This window comes from Mustela lutreola, chromosome 17 (assembly GCF_030435805.1).
Source record: "Mustela lutreola isolate mMusLut2 chromosome 17, mMusLut2.pri, whole genome shotgun sequence".
In the NCBI taxonomy this organism is placed as follows: domain Eukaryota; kingdom Metazoa; phylum Chordata; class Mammalia; order Carnivora; family Mustelidae; genus Mustela; species Mustela lutreola.
The window spans coordinates 47,887,669-47,908,338 of NC_081306.1; the positions used below are offsets into that span (position 1 = coordinate 47,887,669).

Sequence of the window (20,670 nt, forward strand, 5' to 3'; positions counted from 1 at the left end):
TTTCACTTATGTGTGGAGCATAAGGAATCACATGGAGGACATGGGGAGATGGAGAGAAGGGAGTTGGGGGAAATCGGAGGAGGAGATGAACCATGAGAGACTGTGGACTCTGAGAAACAGAGGTTGGGAGAGGGTTGAGGGGATGGGCGAGCCTGGTGGTGGGTATTAAGGAGGGCATGTATTGCATGGAGCACTGGGTGTGGGGCATAAACAATGAATCTTGGAACACTGGAAAAATAAAATAAAATTAAAATAAATAAATAAATAAATAAACTTGACTTCATCCCTGGTGGGAACCCTTGCCAGAGTCTCTTAAGTAAACAATCTTCTCCTTGCTAGAGTATCAGTACCTCCTGATACCAGTATCTCCTGCCTGGATATTCAGAGGCAGAAAGCTGCCGTTCCCCTGTTCCTCTCTAACATCTTCAACACTGTAGCAAAGTAAACACACACATATGCATATACAAACATTTGCACACACAGAGCTTTCTCTTATACCTGAAAAATCACTCAAGCACTGGGAAGATGCACTTTGTTCCCAGGAAGGACTGGATGCACGGAACCATTTATTCACGCTGTCTCCGAAAGGACAGATGGAGGGGCAGTGTGGGAGGGTACAGCTGACTACTGAGAATTGATAGCTGTCTCTGTTCTCTGCTAGTCATAAAATTCTGAGCTGTGTGAGGACCAGCAGGAGAGGAAACTTATGCCACGGTGTCCATGCATTCCTGCATTCATTTAAATATTTCAGGATACAATTTTCCCCCTTACTCACTTTTCCCCAACCTGTTTGCATCCCCAGATGAGGAAGAGGGTCTTTAATATAAGGCAAAAACAGAGAACTTGCAAGCATCATAGTATGTCCAAATTATGCTAGAGGCAGTCAAGACAAAGAAATATTTCCTTAATGTGTATGTGTTCAACTACGAAGAACCTGGAAGATGTGAGGTTTCCACTTTAGGGTTAGATTAAATACTGGGAGCTCCTTGTCCTCCAGGATGGGGGTCGGGAAGAACGCTCAGAGCCTAGAAGGCAGGTAGCATTCTTCCAGGCTACAGGTGGCGCGAAGGCAGAGGCAAAGGGAAGAGAGAGCACTCGGAGTGGGGAATAAAGCACGGCCCAGAAGAAAGAAATCAGGCAGAGAAGGAACTCTGGAATGTTCACCAGAGTGGATTTGTATGGGCTGAAACCTGGCCTGGTGAGAAACACATTTCCCCATCTTTTTAACTACGTGTTCATTTTTTTTTTTAATTTCTGCCAACACCTCTACCTGTCTGTCCTTCCAAGTGTTGAGTCACACCTGAAGGGTTGCATAAGCAGTGAGATATTCTTGTCACTTGGCAGGTAGGACCACAGAGGTCCTGGGGAGAGTCAGAGCTGATCACAACCTCAGTCTGGGGAGGCAGTTTGGGGACACATCCCCTGTCCTTGGATGTCTTCCAGAACCAGGTCCTGCCTCTCTGCTCGTCTTCATTTATGCAACTGCTCTTGATGGGCTCCTCCTTGCCAGTGATTTCACCCACCAGCTCTGATGGATAAGAAATCTGGACGTCCAGCCCCAGCCTCTTGTCCACGATCTGTCCCTGCAGGTAGCTGGGCAAAGACTTGCCTCCCTCTCTTAGTCGTCTGACCTTCAACTTACACTCAACGTGCCCAACTCAGAATTCAAGTCCACACACAGACTTCTTTTCTCCATGACTTTATCCCTGTCATTCGGGAACCCTGAGATCATCTCAAGTCTTCTCTTCACTCAGGTCCTAAAACCATTCTGCCAGTGAGGTCTGAGGTCTCTCCCTTCAACCCAACGTCTAATGACAGCCGTGCACACTGCCTCTACTCCATTCAAACCCATCGTGACAAGCCTGGAATACCCCTTTTGATCCTCTGTCACTTCTGGCCGTATTTCAAAATTTGAAGCAAGTACCTCCATTTCCCCAAGTCTTATCCCACCCCTCAAGATCACATCTGTCTCCTTTCTGGGACTGCTATTCATTCTCCTCAAAAAATAGTTATGGATGATCCCTTGTGTACCCCATGTGAGGAGCTGAGGATGCCTACAAATGATCAGTCTAGGAACCGTCACACCAAGAATCGCTTCTGTGTTTTTTCTCTCTTCAGAGTGTTTCCCCACCCAAGTTCTTAAATAGCCAGGGCTGTGTCTTCAATGTCTTTTGGAAAGCCACAGTGACAGAATGCAGGGCCCCTAACGTGCTCTAACTGAGTGCTTATTGGTTATATGCAAGATGGTAGAAGAGTAAGACCAGAAATACATATCAATTGCAATGTTTACCTAGATTAAAGAATTATCTTTGGCTAAGAAAAAAAGAAAAAAAACACATCAAGAAATTTTATAAACGCGCTATGCTGGAGTGGTGTTTTACGTGCATAACCAACAATTCAATTTAACGTGACAAAATATTCCCCTCAAATTTTAAAAACAGTGGTTGATAACATCTTTCCCAAATTCCATAGTCATGAACTGAGAGTCACATATTAAGACCAAAGAACTAATATAAAATTGATTCATAGCACCTTAATAATTTGAACGTAGATATTTGAAATGTCCCAAGAGATTTTACAAGACAGAAATAGGAGGAAATTGAGAAACATCAAACACAAATTCTTAGGTAAAACCATTCTGTTCTATTAAGGACTAGGGTATCGATAGCATCTAAACACATGAGACAACCCGGCCATCCTCTCAGCAAAAGGATGTCTTGGAACCAGGGATAGAACAGGACTCAGGCGATACCAATGGCATACTTTCTAAGGATCCCCAAGAAAGAAACATTTGTGACTCAGAAGGGGAGGAATATCAATTCCCCCAAATGTAAAACTATTTCTGGTATAAAGAAAAATTAGGGAGACAGGCTGCTCATCCAAACTTCAAATGAGTATGGTTTTGATACTTTGTTCGGAGAATCTAGTATGGACCTCCACTTAGACTTCCGGTTCAAGGAACGTATGTCACTCTAGCCCAGAAGAGATGGTCACATGCTAAACAGAAGCTCAAGAATTCAGAGTCAAAAGTTAGTCCCAGGCATATGTCTACTGCCAAATTTAATTTAAAAAAAAATTGTACTCACCTGCCAGAATATGCTATCTATTGTGTTTCCAAGAAAACCATCACGACCTTCTGAAGACACCAGTTTGGGGCCAAGAATTGTCATGAATTCATCGAAGTCCACCTGGCCATCCCCTGGAAGAAGAAAATACCAATGAGTTGAAATGCTGTTGAAATGGACCTGCTGCACCCAATGAAATAAACATCACCACGCTTTTCTTTTTCCCATGACCTCAATGGGTGAAGAGCTGGTGGCATCAGAGAAAATTGCCCCACATTCTTAAATACCACTGGGAACACAAGATACTGGCAATATCAGTACATCTAATACCACACATTTGGAGTTATTTTCCAGTATTTCCATATCTAAATGCCCAGCCAGCACTCATTCCCCACTTAAATGGCCACCCCTCACACCTGCTGTACCTTTGGGACACAAACCGCCTAGCAGTACACATGATGGACACAAACACCTCGCAGTACATGTGACAGAAAGTACAGCTTTCCCCCGTTCTTCCTTCCTCCTGTCACACACACACTGAGACACCAAGTCCTTCACCTCTTCCATGCCTGTGCCCGCTCTACCCATCTGGTCAATTCAATCTCCAGGCCCTTCTAGAAGACTGCGGTGGGAAAACGTCTGCAAGGATTAATGTACCTACTGATAACTACAACACTAGCGGAGTGGCTGCCTGCTCTCATGCTCTCACCTTCACTCTCTCTCCCACACAGAAGTTTGCCTCCCCAAAAGCATAGCTGATGATGTTTTATAAATGTCCATGGCGTCTTTGACATAAGGAAACCACTTCAAGATGGCATTCGAGTCCCACTTTGTCCTTCACTGTCTTTTGCTCCCCGCCTCTGAACAAAATGCCCTGCTACTGCCAAACCCCATGCCCCGTACATCCACCCAGGATGCCTTCCCCACTTGTCGACCTGATGAACACCATCTCGTTCTCTAAGATGGAACTTGAATATTGTGCTCTCTTTTCGGTTTTTCTGACCCTCCTCTCACTAGCCAGCGTGGTCTCTCCCTGTACCCTCACGTGTGTCTGTCATAGAACTTATCAGCCTGTAACTCAGCCACCGGTCTGCATGCCTTTTCCACACCTGCACTGTGAGCTCTGCAAAGTCGGGGACCCAGTCTGAAACTTCTTTGTACATCGCCCACAATGGCGGGCACTCAGCACGTACTTACAAAATGAATGAATGATACCCCTTGCTTGTTTTCCCTTTGCTCAACTCTGCATCTTTCATCTGACACTAGATGAAAGTTTAGTGTTGGATCTACCTTAGATCTGACACTAAAAGGTGAACTTGAGCCAACTCAGATGAAAACAGACCTTCAGGGTACTGTCCAAGCCTCCATGACTCATCAGTGCGGCATTCTGCGCCCTTAGAACTGCTCAAGAGGGCGTCTCCACCAAGAGCGCACCACATGTTGGCCCAGCTGGTGCAGACAGCCCAGGTGTCTGCACACAGGTTTGCCAAAGTGTACACACATCGATCAACTCCCAGAGGGCAACCGCCTTCAAACAGCCTTCGTTCCAAACCTACTTCAAAAAGCTGAGCAGATGTCATCATCAAGATGCCAATAATTTAGAAAACGAAGTCCAGAAACATGTTGCAGTATAGATGAAAAAAAACCTGAGGGGATAAGGGAGGAGTGACAAATCAGTGGGAAAGGAAAGATCTAGCACCAAATGGGTTCGGCCATCACTGGGCTACTGAAGGTCACTGGTTTACCCCTCACCGTTCAAAAGGAGAGAGGATCTAAAAGTTCACCCTGAAAATAAATAAATTAACGAATTAAATTCCACCTTCAAATATTAATTTTTTAAATCCCATTCTCACTGGTCATCATGAGAAAGCTAATCATGCAAAAGTGAGGTACCATCCTTCCTCTCAAATTAACAAATACTTCTAGAAAGAATGCTGCTCAATGTTCATAGAGATACAGGGAAGAGATGGGCTCTCTTGTGCCTTCCCGGGACCCTCCCCAGATAGCAATGGACAGTATTTAAGATGCTGTGACGTGCGGCAGTCATCCAGTCTCTGTGAAAGTGGGAAATTGGAAGGTGTAGGAAAAGGAGAAGGCCCCGTCTTCCTGGTGTTCACAGTGAGCTAGCTCCAAGGGGCTCCGAGGCTCAGACAGACACACGCTTGGTAAACACTGGCACTGACCCTCGGCTCACCCCACATCAGCCCGGCTCATCTGGAGCTAGATGGCCAGTGCTCTCAGCCTAGAATACACATTCTCTCAATCGGGTGAAAACGGATTCCTGGGGGACAGACGATCTTAGATATCCCAATGGTCCGTGGCTCTCCGTTGGGCCACAGGACACAAGCAGACTTCGGAACATCTGTGCTACTAACATTTCACAGCGCCAGGCAACTCGGGAGACCAACGTCTGAGCAGGCTCCCGGTGCTGAGGCAGCTCCGGAAGAGGCGGCGGCGGACGGGGGTGCAGAAACAGTGGCCAGGACCATGCCCAAACACTAGCGCTCTGCCTGGAATGTTGCTCTGTAAAGCAGAGGGCATCATCCCGATGTTACCCATGGCGACGTCCAACAGCTCACAAGGGTGAGGCAGCTCGAGGGCCTGGATCTCGTTCTACGAGGTCCCAACGAGACCGTGACTGAAATCGACCCAGCGGGCCGCACCACGGTCACAGCCGGGACACGGGACTGACTCTGAACGGGCCACCTTCCCGGGAGGAGGAGGGAGGCCACCGCGTCTCGGAAGCCTCCCCCAGGAGCACCGCGGTCCCGAGGGTCCACAGGGAGCTGCTGCCGGAGGCACTGGGGACGGCTCACAGGTGGGCCAAGAAGCCGACAGCGGACGCGCAGCAAGGAGGGCCCGTGCGGGGAGCAGCCCGCTCCCTGCTCACAGGCTCGGCCGGAGAGGACGTTCCGGGCCAGGAGCGCGCAGGGCCCGATCGGGAAAGCCCGCTGCGGCCGGGGCGAGCGCGGGCGGCTCGGCCCAGGCTCGGCTGCCGGCAGGACCTGCCGCTCACGGTTTCCGAGGGCTCGGGAGCTTCCGACGTGTTTGTCAACAAAACGCGGTCCCCGAGAAAGGGACGAGGGGCCAGTGCGGAGGAGGAGGGGGAGACCGAAACCCCCTCAGGTCGCAGGAGCTCAGCTGGCTGGTCGCCAGACCGCCCCGCGCCCCGACAGCCCACCCGGAGCCCGTCGAGACGAAACACCGATCGTCCTTATGCGCGATCCGCGTCCAGGCTCGACCCCAGGGGCAGGAGCTTCTCCCTTCCGCGACGGTCTCGGTGCGGGGGACCACGACGACCCGGAGCGCACATCGGGTCGCGGACAGCCGCGCTCACCCGACCGACCCGCGCCCCGACGAGCCCACGCGGAGCCCGGACAGAACCAGAGCCGCGGCTCCGGGGCAGCAAAGCGACCCGCGCCGGGAGGCGGGACCGGCCACGTGCGGGAGGACGGGCCGCGGGGCAGGGGCGGCTCCCGGCCGGCGGGGCGGGGCCCAGAGTCCGACCGCGTAGACGCGGCTCGGCGGGGGCGTCGCGGCGGGGGCGTCGCGGCCGGGGCGGGGCGGGCCCTCGGGGGACAGCGCGGTCTCGGTCCGGGGGTCCCGGGAGGACGGGGTCTGCGGGCGGCGGCCCCGGGGACACTCACCGTCCTCCTCCGGGGAGCGCGGGAGCGGCGGGTGTGCGGACTCCGGACGGGCGGCGGGGACGGAGCCGCGGGGACCGGAGCCGGGAGGGACCGACGGCTTTTCTCCCGACGTCGGAGGAGCCGCTCCGGATCCGGGTTCTGCGAGGGGAGCCCGGCGGCCGCCATCTTTATCCTCCTCCCCCGCTCTACGGAAAGCGCTCAGGGAACAAAAGCTCCAGCGCGAACCCGGGCAGACGACTTAGCCCCGCCCCTGGCACGGCAGTGCAACTCCGCCTCCCACAAATATTTTTGAGAATCCCTGCAACAGGCCCCTCCCCAAGAAGATCAGCAAAAACCCCGAGCCAAGACCACGTTTACCCATCAGTGAGAATTGGGAGAATCCAGAGCTAGGGGAAAACAACACCGAATTCATGGCTTTTCCCCCCATGATTCTTTAGTCTAAGTTAAATTTTTAAAATTCTTTTTCTTACTCTATTTTTAAGAATTTCTCTTCTTTCCTATTTTAACCATTTTCTATTTTATCTTTTTAAAAATCTTTTTAAATTTTCATAGTTATAGTCATATTCTATCCCTTTACTGTATTTAACCTTATTTTTGTATATATGTAAGATTTTTTTTTAATTTGGGATACAATTTCTTCTAATAGATCAAAATATACCCTAAATCTAGTACATGGTTTTGTTCCAGTCTCCAGCCTGATCACATTCCTTCTTTTTTCAATTCCTTTTTTATAATCCTTTTTCATTTTCATCTTTACAGTCATATTCCATCCCTTCATCGTATTTATCCTTATTTTTGTGTATTTATATAAGTTTTTCTTTCTTTAAAATTTTCAGAGGTAGTTTCTTCTAACAGACCAAAATACCCTCCCCCCCCAAAAAAAAAAATTAAGTCTGTGACTCTGTTCTATTCACCAATCCAATATTTTCTTTTCTGTTTTCCCCCCTTTCTTCTCCCCCTGGTTTTAGGTCTCTTTTGATTTGATTAGTATACATTTTTCTGGGTTGGCTGCTACCCTTTAAGTATTTTGTTCTCTCACTCATCTATTTTTATCTGGATAAAATGAAAAGGCAGAAAAAGTCATCTCAAAATAAATAAATAAATAAAAGAACAAGGGGCAGTACCAAAGCCTAGGGACCTAATCACTACGGACACTGGTAATATGTCAGAACCAGAGTTCAGAATGATGATTATCAAGGTGCTAGCTGGGGTCAAAAAAAGCATGGAAGATATTAGAGAATCCCTTTCTGGAGAAATAAAAAAACTAAAATCTAACCAAGTTGAAATCAAAAAAGCTATTAGTGAGGTGCAATCAAAAATGGACGCTCTTACTGCTAAGATAGATGAGACAGAAGAGAGAATTAGTGATATAGAAGACCAAATGTGAAGAATAAAGAAGCTGAGCAAGAGAGACAAACAACTACTGGACCATGAAGGGAATTTGAGAGGTAAGTGATACCTTAAGATGAAACAATATTAGAATAACTCGATCCCAAAAGAAGAAGAGAAAGGGGGGCAGAAGGTATATTGGAGCAAATTATAGTAGAAAATTTCCCTAATTTGGTGAATGAAACAATTATCAAAATCCAAGAGGCACAGAGAACCTCCATCAAAATCAATAGAAATAGGTCCATACCCTGTCATCTAATAGTAAAACTTACAAGTCTTAGTGACAAAGAGAAAATCCTGAAAGCAGCTGGGGGCAAGAGGTCTATAATCTACAATGGGAGAAATATTAGATTGCCAATAAACCTATCCACAGAGACCTGGCAGACCAGAAAGGACTGGCACAATATATTCAGAGCACTAAATGAGAAAAATATGCAGCAAAGAATACTATATCCAGCCAGGATGTCACTGAAAATAGAAGGGAAAGAAATAAAAAAAGGTTCCAGGACAAACAAAAACTAAAAGAATTTGCAAACATCAAACTAACCCTACAGGAAATATTGAAAGGGGTCCTCTAAACAAAGAGAGAGCCTAGATGTAACACAGACTGGAAAGGAACAGAGACAATATATAGTAACAGTCTCCTTACAGGAAATACAATGGCACTAAATTCATATCATTCAGTAGTTACCCTGAATGCAAATGGGCTAAATGCCGCAATCATAAGACACAGGGTATCAGAATGGATTAAAAAAAAAAACAAGACCCATTGATATGCCATCTGCATGAAACTCATTTTAGACCCAAAGACACCTCCAGATTTAAAGTGAGGGGGTGGAAAACAGTCTACCATGCAAATGGACGTCAAAAGAAAGCTGGGGTGGAAATCCGGGGGTGGAAAACAGTCTACCATGCAAATGGACGTCAAAAGAAAGCTGGGGTGGTAATCCTTGTATCAGATAAATTAGATTTTAAGCCAAAGACTATTAAGATGAGGAAGGACACTATATCATACTCAAAGGGTCTGTCCAACAAGAAGATCTAACAATTTTAAATATCTATGCCCCTAACATGGGAACAGCCGACTACATAAACCAATTAATAACAAAATCAAAGAAACACATCAACAATAATACAATAATAGCAGGGGACTTTAACACCCCCCTCACCGAAATCGATCATATAAGCAAAAGATCAACAAGGAAATAAAGGCTTTAAATGACATACTGGGCCAGATGGACATCACAGATCTATTCAGAACATTCCATCCCAAAGCAACAGAATACACATTCTTCTCTAATGCACATGGAACATTCTCCAGAATAGATCACATTCTGGGTCACAAATCAGGTCTCAACTGGCACCAAAAGATTGGGATCATTCCCTGCATATTTTCAGACCACAGTGCTCTGAAGCTAGAACTCAATCACAAGAGGAAAGTTGGAACCCAAATACATGGAGGCTAAAGAGCATCCTACTAAAGAATGAATGGGTCAACCAAGAAATTGAAGAAAATTTTTAAAATTTCATGGAAATAAATGAAAATGAAAACACAACTGTTCAAAATCTGTGAGACACAGCAAAGGTGGTCCTGAAAGGAAAGTACATAGCAGTACAAGCCTTTCTCAAGAAACAAGAAAGGTCTCAAGTACGCAACCTAACGCTACACCCAAAGGAGCTGGAGAAAGAACAACGAAGAAAGCCTAAATCCAGCAAGAGAAGAGAAATCATAAAGATCAGAGCAGAAATCAATGAAATAAAAACCAAAAGAACAGTAGGACAAATCAACAATACTGAGAGCTGGTTCTTTGAAAGAATTAATCAGATTGATAAACCCCTGGCCAGACTTCTCAAAAAGAAAAGAGAAAGGACCCACATGAATAAAATCGTGAATGAAAGAGGAGCAATCACAACCAACACAAAAGAAATACAAACAATTACAAGAACATATTATGAGCAACTATATACCAGCAAATTTGACAATCTGGAAGAAATGGATGCATTCCTAGAGACCTATAAATGACCACAACTGAACCATGAAGAAATAGAAAACCTGAACAGACCCATAACTAGTAAGGACATTGAAGTAGTCATCAAAAATCTCCCAAAAAACAAGAGCCCAGGGTCAGACGGCTTCCCAGGGGAATTCTACCAAACATTTAAAGGAGACCAAATACCTGTTCTCCTGAAACTGTTCCAAAAAATAAAAATGGAAGGAAAACTGCCAAACTCATTTTATGAGGCCAGCATTACCATGACCCCAAAACCAAAGACCTCATCAAAAAGGAGAATTGCAGACCAATATCCTTGATGAACACAGATGCAAAAATTCTCACCATAATACTAGCCAATAGGATCCAACAGTACATTAAAAGGCTTATTCACCACGACCAAGTGGGATTTATTCCAGGGTTGCAAGGTTGGTTCAACATCCACAAATCAATCAATGTGATAGGATACATTAATGAAAGAAAGAACAAGAACCGTGTGATACTCTCAATAGATGCTGAAAAAGCATCTGACAAAGTACAGCATCCTTTCCTGATCAAAACTCTTTAAACTATAGGGATAGAGGGCACATACCTCAACATCATCAAAGCCATCTATGAAAAACCCACCGCAAATATCATTCTCAATGGAGAAAAACTGAGAGCTCTCCAACTAAGGTCAGGAACAGGGCAGGGCTGTCCACTATCACCACTGCTATTCAACATAGTACTAGAAGTCCTAGCATCAGCAATGAGACAACAAAAAGAAATAAAAGGCATCTGAATTGGCAAAGAAGTCAAACTCCTAACTCTTTGCAGATGATATGATACTTTATGTTGAAAATCCAAAAGCCTACACTCCAAAACTGCTAGAACTCATGCAGGAATTCAGTAAAGTGGCAGGATATAAAATCAATGCAGAGAAATCAGTTACATTTCTATATACCATGAGGAAGATAGAAGAAAGAGAAATTAAGGAGTCCATCCCATTTACAGTTGCACCTAAAACCATAAGATACCAAGGAATAAACCTAACCTAAAAGGCTAAGAATCTGTACTCAGAAAACTATAAAGTACTCATAAAGAAATTGAGGAAAACACAAAGAAATGGAAACACATTCCATGCTCATGGATTGGAAGAACAAATACTGTGAAAATGTCTATGCTACCTAAAGCAATCTACACATTTAACACAATCCCTATCATAATACCACCCATTTTTTTCAAAGAAATGGAATAAATAATCCAAATAATTTATATGGAACCAGAAAAAACCCTGAATAGCCAGAGGAATGTTGAAAAGGAAAACCAAAGATGGCAGCATCACAATTCCAGACTTCAAGCTCTATTACAAAGCTGTAATCATCCAGACAGTACGGTACTGGCACAAAAACAGACACATGGATCAATGGAACAGAATAGAGAGCCCAGAAATGGATCCTTAACTGTATAGTCAAATAATCTTCGAAAAGGCAGGAAAGAATGGCCAATGGAAAAAAGACAGTCTCTTCAACAAATGGTGCTGGGAAAATTGGACAACCACATGCAGAAAAATGAATCTGGACCATTTCCTTACACCACACACAACAAAAGATCAAAATGGATAAAAGACCTCACTGTGAGGCAGGAATCCATCAAAATCCTTTAGAAGACAGGCAGCAAACTCTTCGTAGAAACACACCAAAGACAAGGGAAGTAGGGGCAAAAATGAACTCCATCCAGATCAAAAGCTTTTGCACAGCAAAGGAAACAGTCAACTAAACCAAAAGACACCAACAGAATGGGAGAAGATATTTGCAAATGACATAGGAGATAAAGGGCTAGTATCCAAAATCTATAAAGAACTTACCAAACTCAACACCCAAAGAACAAATAATACACCCAAGAAATGGGCAGAAGACATGAACGACATTTCTGCAAAGAAGACATCCAAATGGCCAACAGACCCATGAAAAACTGCTCCACATCACTTGGCATCAAGAAAATACAAATCAAAACCACAGTGAGATACCACCTTACACCAATCAGAATGGCTAAAATAATTCAGGAAATGACAGGTGTTGGCGAGTATCCAGAGAAAGGGGAACCCTACTACTCTATTGGTGGGAACACAAGCTGATGCATCCACTCTGGAAAACAGCATGGAGTTTCCTCAAAAAGCTGAAAATAGAGCTACCCTAGGACCCAGAAATCGCACTACTGGGTATTTACCCTAAAGATACAAATATAGTGATCTGAAGGGGCACCAATTGTTTATAGCACCAATGTCCACGATCACCAAGCTATGGAAAGAGCCTAGATGTCCATCAACAGATGAATGGATAAAGAAGATGTGATACCCCCCCCCACACACACACACAATGGAATACTATGCAGCCATCAAGAGAAACAAAATCTTGCCATTTGCAATGACATTGATGGAACTAGACGGTATTATGCTGAGTGAAATAAGTCAATCAGAGAATGACAATTATCATATTATCTCTCTGATATGAGGAATCTGAGCGGCAGGGCAGGGGATTGAGAGGGGAAAAATGAAACAAGATGGGATCGGGAGGGAGACAAACCATGAGAGACTCTTAATCTCAGGAAACAAACTGATGGTTGCTGGGGGGTAAAGGGTAGGGAGAGGGTGGTGGAGTTATGGCCATTGGGGAGGGTATGTGCTATGGTGACTGCTGTGAAATGTGTAAGCCTGATGATTCACAGACCTGTACCCCTGGGGCAAATAATACATTATATGTTAATTTAAAAAAATGATCCCCCTGCCTTGTTTTTTCCCCCTCCTGTTATGGAGCAAAGGGAGATAGATTCCTATAGGCCCACAGTTGCAGAAATAGTCCAGGGGGGCCCCCACACCTCTCTTAGGATTTTCTCAGCTCTGGCTCCTGATATGTGGGTATGTAGAGCATTTTCTACAGATATTCTATAAATACAGACTCTTTGTCCTGATGAAAAGCTCAACCCCGGTCCAACCAGTAGTACAAATTTCTATTCAGATTTAGATGAGAAAACAGATCCTAGTTTAATGGACAAAGAGAACTGGGAACACCCCATAAGCTACCTATGCTGCTCCCAAAAATGTGGCCCCCATGTCCCCACCCCCTCACTCTATCCATCCCAGAGAAATGAGACAAATAGAATCTCAGAGGGGGGTTTTACACTAAGTCCCTGGTATGAAAACCAGCCCCAGGCAGAAGCAAGGTCTTAAAAAAGTCAGATGATGTTCGAATTACCTACCTTTGACTGAGCACTCCCACTGTGGTGGGCATTGCTTACAGAAACATCTGTACACTAGTTCACTGTAGGCTTCCAGCAGCCCATTTTCCCAATGGGAAAACTGAGGCCCAGAGAGGCTCTGTAGCTTGCAGAAACTCAACAGGGAACAGAGCTGGGATTCCACCCCAGGAGTGGATTTCTATGTGTGCACTTGGACACACTGTGGGCAGACACCTGGGCCTCCTCTCGGGGAGCAGGGCCCCAGTTGGACTCTGTCTGGGACACTCTTTCCCCTGACCCCAGCATTGCCTGGCCTGGACTGTTTCGGCTGCCTAGGATATGGGGGCAAAGTGAAATCCAAATTGCTCCCTCTGGTCTAGCTGGCGGGCCTCAGGTTAACCATTAGAGGTCTTTTTTAACCATTTAAAAGAGTCATCGTCTGTAAGCAGGATTTCTTTCTTTCTTTCTTTCTTTTTTTTTTTAAATGAGTAGTTTAGGTCCAGAACTTTTTTTTTTTTTTTTTTTTTAAGATTTTATCTATCTATCAAAGGGAGAGAGGGGGAGAGAGTGAGCACAGGCAGACAGAATGGCAGGCAGAGGCAGAGGAAGAAGCAGGCTCCCTGCTGAGCAAGGAGCCTGATGTGGGACTCAATCCCAGGACACTGGCATCATGACCTGAGCGGAAGGCAGCTGCTTAACCAACTGAGCCACCCAGGCGTCCCAAGCAGGATTTCTTTAAGACATGCAATATACCAGACTCTGAGCTCAGAGCTTCGTACTTATCTTGTCTGGTTCTGTGCCAGTGTTATGAACAGATTCTCCTCTTCCACACTTCCCCCATGAGAAAATGCAGGCAGGAAGGGGTTAAAAGTAACTAGATCGTGTCCACACAGCTAAGATACGCCAGTCAAGAGACTCAGCTTGGGACCCATGAGACTAGCCTCCGCGTTGTCCCAGCTCTCCTATGCATCAGAGATGCCGGCGTTAAGTCCCAGCATCGGCTCGCATCTGTCTGCAGACTTCGAGAGTACCATATGTCTTCCTATCTGGCCACTCAGGAAGGAATTTAGTGGGAAATTGGGTGAGATGGCCTTCAGGGGCTTTAATACAAATGACCCTTGCCTAAAAGCCATTTCTTCCCCCAAATGGCCATTCTGCCTGTGTTTTGGGGGTCTTGGTGATTCTCCTTGGATGGTCAATTCCCAGAGGACCCAGGCCTCTCACATACAGCCCTCCAGGCCTCTGAAACCCCATCCACTAAAAAGAATTACTGTAATAAACAAGGTCTGTCCAGGCCTGGCACAGTGACATCAGACTGCCATTCTGGATTCTCATGCTCCCAGGGACAAGGGTGGGCAGCTTCCCTGACCTGCCGCATTTCACGGACCATAGCCGACTGAATGCAAAACTCTCTTGGTTAAGTTGCTTCTGGAATCTCGAGCAAGCAAACAAGTGCAGCATGGAAGGGTGCCGTTCACTTCTACCGGCCTCATCCTCCCTCCTCAATCTTCCAAACATCACGATCCACTTAGCAGGAAGTGCAGGAAGCTAACCTGCTAGAGACTGTGTGCTGTTGCTTCCCACTACCATGTAAGTCAAAGGAGTGCACTTGAACTAGGGCAGGAAGCTGTTGCGGGGGGAGGGGGGTCAGAACTATACAACATGCATTAGGAACAACCAGCTGAAACACTCACAATGGGGTGAAATAATAAGAAAAAAATAGATAAATAAAGACCCGGGGCTTTCTGGTGGTCTCTCTCTCCACTAGGATGCTATTGGCTCTCATTGGTCGTCAAGGTAACCCCAAACCGACTGCCACTTTGCCCCTGCATTAGGCACTCTTTCCAATGCCCTCCAGCTGTCTCTGCTTGGCTGCTCAAATCAGGCAGCAGCTCCAGCCAACCCTGGCCTGTGGGTCTTTCATACATGGCACAAACACCAGCCCTTATATTCTTTAAACTCCAGCAAACACAAGCCCATCTCCAGAAGCAGATCTCTGGAAACATCTTTTGCTCAAACTGAATGAGAAACACCTCCTCCTACTCCAGGAAGGTTAATTAATGCTCAGAACCCACCATCAACTCTCTCCAATGAAATTCTTTTGCCTAATACTTCAAACCCAACCTCTTATAAGGGGTTAGGGACTGAACTGTACCACCCCCCAAAACTCGTATGTGTAGCCCTGACCCCCCAACAGGACTGTATTTGGAGACAGGGCCTTTAAGGAGATAACTAAGGTTAAATGAGGGCCTAAAGGTGGGCCCTGATCCAATGGGACAGGTATCCTTACAAGAAGAGGAAGAGGCAGCAGGAGAGCATGCACAGGGGGAAGGCCACAGGAAGACACAGCTGGAAGGCAGTCAACTATCTACAAGACAAGGACAGAGTTCCCACCGGAAACCCATCCCTCCAACCACCTTGAATTCGATCATCCTAGAACTGAGAGAAATCAGCTTCTGTTCCTTAAGCCCTCTGGTCTGTGATACTTTGTTCTAGCAGCCTGAGCTAACGCATAAAGAACAGTGGGCTCTTAGGAAACTTGGAGCTTACAGTATTGTTCCTGTGTTTGGGAGCTTAAGTTGGAAACCTAAGAGTAGGTTCCTGATATCTTACACTCTACGTAAGAGGGAGCTGGAAAGGAAGTGTCTAACAGCAGAACCAAGAAAGAGGGAGAGGGGACCAAGAAATCAAGGGAGATGTTCAATAAGGGGCATGTAGTTAGTCTCCAGTGATGTGAAATGCCAGAGGGCCAGGTAGGGTGACTGGTGAGAAAGGGACATCGTATGGGGTTGTGGCAGCAAAACCTGACAACAGCATCAGAAGTTTTACACAGAAGGGACTCAAGAGCAGCAAGCTGTTTGGAAGGGGTGATATATACTGGAGATCTCAAGACCTGCCCCCAAGTTCTTGTTAAGAGGACTCCCAGGACAGCATATAGTTCTACTCTTGACTATGATTTTTTTATGGCAAAAGAATATAAAAACACAATCATCAGGAAGGAAATATGCACAGGGTGAAGTCTGGAGGAGACCAGGAAGAAGCTTCCAGAATCCTCTCACAGCAAAGTCAACACATCTGTATTAACCCCCCCCCAGCATTGAGTAGTGACAACATGTGTGAAATCCTGTCTACTGGGAAACCTTAGAGTGCCAGTGTTCAAGGTTTCTACTGGGGACTGATCATGTAGGTCCTCTGTGTCTGCCATGTACTAACATTCCAGACACCCAGAAGGAAAGCAGGTGTTGGCCATAAAATATATCATACATAGGAACAGTTTGACCACAGCGAGCCACTCTTGATCCATTCTAGGTATGATGGAATCCCTCCCTGGATCCAATTTCCTGGATGCTATTCAAGGGTTAATTAACCTTGCAAGGATAGTCCACACCATGTTAGCCCCTTTGTGCACTCTTAAGTTCTTGAGCCATTGAGCCAAAGTCACAGAAATTTATCAAAATCAAAATTTCCACCTGGAGTAGGAAAAGATGCTGTGTTCTCGTGATTCAGAGTTTCTAACATAGATATTGCATCTGCTGGTGACACAGGGAGCTCTTCCTAGATCTGAGATGCTTAACTCTGTGCAGCACCATGGCCATCATTTTGACGGGACTAGCACTGTTCCTTCATTCCCTGCTTCTATTCATGGAATTTTACAGCCATCAAGCTCATTTTCTTAAAGATCTATTTATTTGAGAGAGAGAGAGAGAGAGAGAGAGAGAGAGGCTAAACAGGGGGGAGGAGCAGAGGGAGAGGGAGAAGCAGACTCCCCACGGAGTGGGGCTCGATCCCAGGTCCCAGGTAGACGCTTAAAAAAATGAGCCGCCCCGGCACCCCTCCTAGTTCATGAATCATCCCATACTCACCCCACTGGTAAAAGCAGAACTGAGGCCCAGACAACCCAGAGCAGCGTGCCTGCTTCCAGCAACCCAGCATCTGAAAAGCCAGTGTCCCCTGGGAGCAGAACACCAAGCACAAAGTTTTCACCAATATTAGATAATACAGGAAAATGAAAACATAGAAAGATACTTTTATTGACACTTTACATTAGAATGAAAAATATCAACTGATCACAGCAGAATAAGGAAGTCAAGGGTGTGAACTCAGAGGAACTCACCACTGTCCTCCCGGAAATGTGTGCTCAGGTGGGAAAAGAGACAAGGAATCACACGACACGTGTGTGTCTGGCATTGAAAAGGAAATTCTGCAGTAGTAAAAAGAGCAATTTGATAAGATCTAGGACAGTGATCTCCACAGTGAGAACAAAGCAAAGGATGTTCAAGAACATTTGTGGGGCCTGAAAAAATGTTACATGCTCTATTCATATCTACTAGTGTTCTTTCTTGTTAACTACCGGGTTTTGGGGGTGTGTGTTATAAAGTCTAAAATACAATAGTGGAATAATGCCTATACATAGTGTGATACACAAACAAGAAAGGGCAGGGTGCACACATGAGAAAGGGCAGACAAGAGAGGTCTCTGTATACTGGGAAAGCCAAAAACTGCACATTTTCAACTTTCTACTTAATGTATTACTAATTAGTATACCCCTCTGTGTTACTTAAAGATAGAATACTAATGTATTCATTTTATGTAGGCAAACATAAATGTTATTTGGAAAATATATTAGGGGGGGCAATTGCAGAGACAACTGTACAAATAATGTACAGACCTAACTTACTCTAATAAAAGAGGGAGCTGAGTTTGAGAAGTCCTTTTTGGATCTCGGATATGGAACATAAGGAATAGCATGGAGGGCATTAGGAGAAGAAAGGAAAAATAAAGGAGGGGAGATGGAGGGGGAGATGAACCATGAGAGACTACGGATGCCGGGAAACAAACTGAGGGTTTAGAAGGGAGGGGGTGGATGGGTGAGCCCAGTGATGGTTATTAAGGAAGGCACGTATTGCATGGAGCACTGAGTATTCTACAAACAATGAATCATGGAACAGTACATCAAAAACTCATGATGTACTGTATGGTGACTAACATAACATAATAAAAAAGAGAGAGAACAAAAAATAGAGGGAAATAAGAGAGAAATGAAATGATGAAAGAGAAAATGACAGAGATGAATGACAGAAATTGGAGACTTGAATTTCATAAGAAAGAAAAGCAGGAGAATGCTCAAAAGTATCATAAGAAGACATTTTCCTGAGCTGAGAGAGCTAAGACTACCTGATAGCCCACCAGTTAAGAGTTAGATGAAACTTAATAATAGTTGCCATGCATTCTGACCAACTGCAGGCCAGGCACATTGCTAAGAGATTTGACTCACTTGTTTCTCTCAACAACACTGAAAGGTAGAGATAGGTGTCACCATTCACCTAGGCAGGAAGGAGGTCCAGATAATGTCACCCATACAAGATTGCTCCACTGACTGTAACAAAACCCAGGCTTGAAACCTGGTTGACCTTGACTCCACAACATTTGCTCTTTGCTTTAGGCCATGTGGACTTTCAAAATGATAATTTAAGCAATACAATTGCCATTACTAAGTCATCAGCTGTATACTGAATGCTGCAGCAAACAAACACTACACCGCTCAAATAGTTGTGAAACATTTATAAATACAGGAATATATGCAAGATTACAGAGAGAACATCAACTAACTCTCTACAGCTGATACTAGGAGGCCGTATTTTCCCACCCAAATTCAAAGAAACAAGGACTTAAGAGTATTTAGTATTTAATCAGAAATCCCTAAATGTCTCTGCAGCTGAAAAACACTCTTCCTGATCAAAAAAGAATATAAAGCCAAAAGAAAAAAGAATACAAATTCAAGATAAATTTTAAAGGAAATAACAAGAACATTACGTATCTCAAACATGTAGGGATTAATCCAAGCTTTCCTCAGAGGTAAATTCAAAGCATTAAAAATAATTTCAGTATTTTAAAAGATTGTAGAAAAACAGGAAAGAAAATACTCAAAGAAAAATTTAGAAATGAAATTAGACATAAAGATAATGGGATAAGATATAGTAAAGTTGGAGTGAGGGCAGATTTAATTAATTGGAAAATACACATATACATACATATGGTAACCAGTGTATAAAAAAGAAAAGAGCAAATTTCTTGGGGAAAAAAAAAATAAAACACATACATTACTGGCATATCAAATCTAGAAACATTCAAATAAAGTTACAACTGAGAAAAGATATGTAGCAACAAATGTAGAAGAAATAAAAATCATGAAACACTTTGTATAAAGCTAATACATTTTAAAAAGAAACTTTATCGGGAAACTAATGCTTTTAAAAAATTTTTTGTTGTTTTTATCTGAATTTCAGTTAATTAACATACAGTGTAATATTAATTTCAGGTGTACAATACAGGGACTCAACACTTCCATACAATGTCTGATGCTTATCACAGCAAATGTGCTCCTTAACCCTCATCACCTAATTTCACCCATCCCTCCCCGCTCCTCCCCCCTTGTAACCATACTCTCTATACTCAAGAGTCTGTTTCTTCAACAGACTCTGGCGAGGATGCGGAGAAAGGGGAACCTCCTACACTATTGGTGGCAATGCAAGCTGGTGCAGCCACTCTGGAAAACAGCATGGAGGTTCCTCAAAAAGTTGAAAATAGAGCTACCCTATGACCCAGCAATCACACCACTGGGTATTTACCCTAAAGATACAAATGTAGGGATCTGAAGGGGCATATGCACCCGAATGTTTATAGCAGCAATGACCACAATAACCAAACTATGGAAAGAGCCCAGGTGTCCATCAACAGATGAGTGGATAAAGAAGATGTGGCATATATATACAATGGAATACTATGCTGAGCGAAATAAATCAATCAGAGAAAGACAATTATCATATGATTTCCTGATATGAGGAATTTGAGAGGCAGAGTGGGAGACTTGGGAGGTGGAGAAGGAAAAAAATGAAACAAGATGGGATCGGGAGGGAGACAAACCATAAGAGACTCTTAATTTCACAAAACAAACTGAGGGTTATCGGGGATTGGGGGGGTAGGGAGAGGGTGGTTGGGTTATGGACATTGGGGAGGGTATGTGCTATGGTGAGTGCTGTGAAGTGTGTAAACCTGGCGATTCACAGACCTGCACCCCTGGGGCTAATAACACATTATATGTTAATAATTTAAAAAAGTCTGTTTCCTGATTTGTCTCTCTCGTTTTCCCTTTGCTCATTTGTTTTGTTTCTTTAATTCCACGAGTGAAATCATATGATATTTGTCTTTCTCTGACTGACTTCTTTTGCTTAATATGATAACCTCCAGCTCCATCCATGTCATTGCAAATGGCAAGATTCCATTCTTTTTTTTTTTTTTAATTTTTTTTTAAAGGATTTTATTTATTTACTTGAGAGAGAGACAGGGAGAGAGAGCATGAAC

General features: G+C 44.5%; 1 protein-coding gene across 6 annotated transcripts in view; it reads right to left on the bottom strand.

Moving 5' to 3' along the window:
- CALN1 (calneuron 1) overlaps positions 1-20,670 on the bottom strand; it is a 495,943-nt gene that overhangs the window by 167,970 nt on the left and 307,303 nt on the right. For all 6 annotated transcript variants that reach the window (XM_059154795.1, XM_059154794.1, XM_059154799.1 and 3 more), the window contains one exon: positions 3,087-3,199. In XM_059154795.1, coding sequence (XP_059010778.1) covers positions 3,087-3,199 — 113 coding nt within the window. The remainder of the gene's footprint in view (positions 1-3,086; positions 3,200-20,670) is intronic.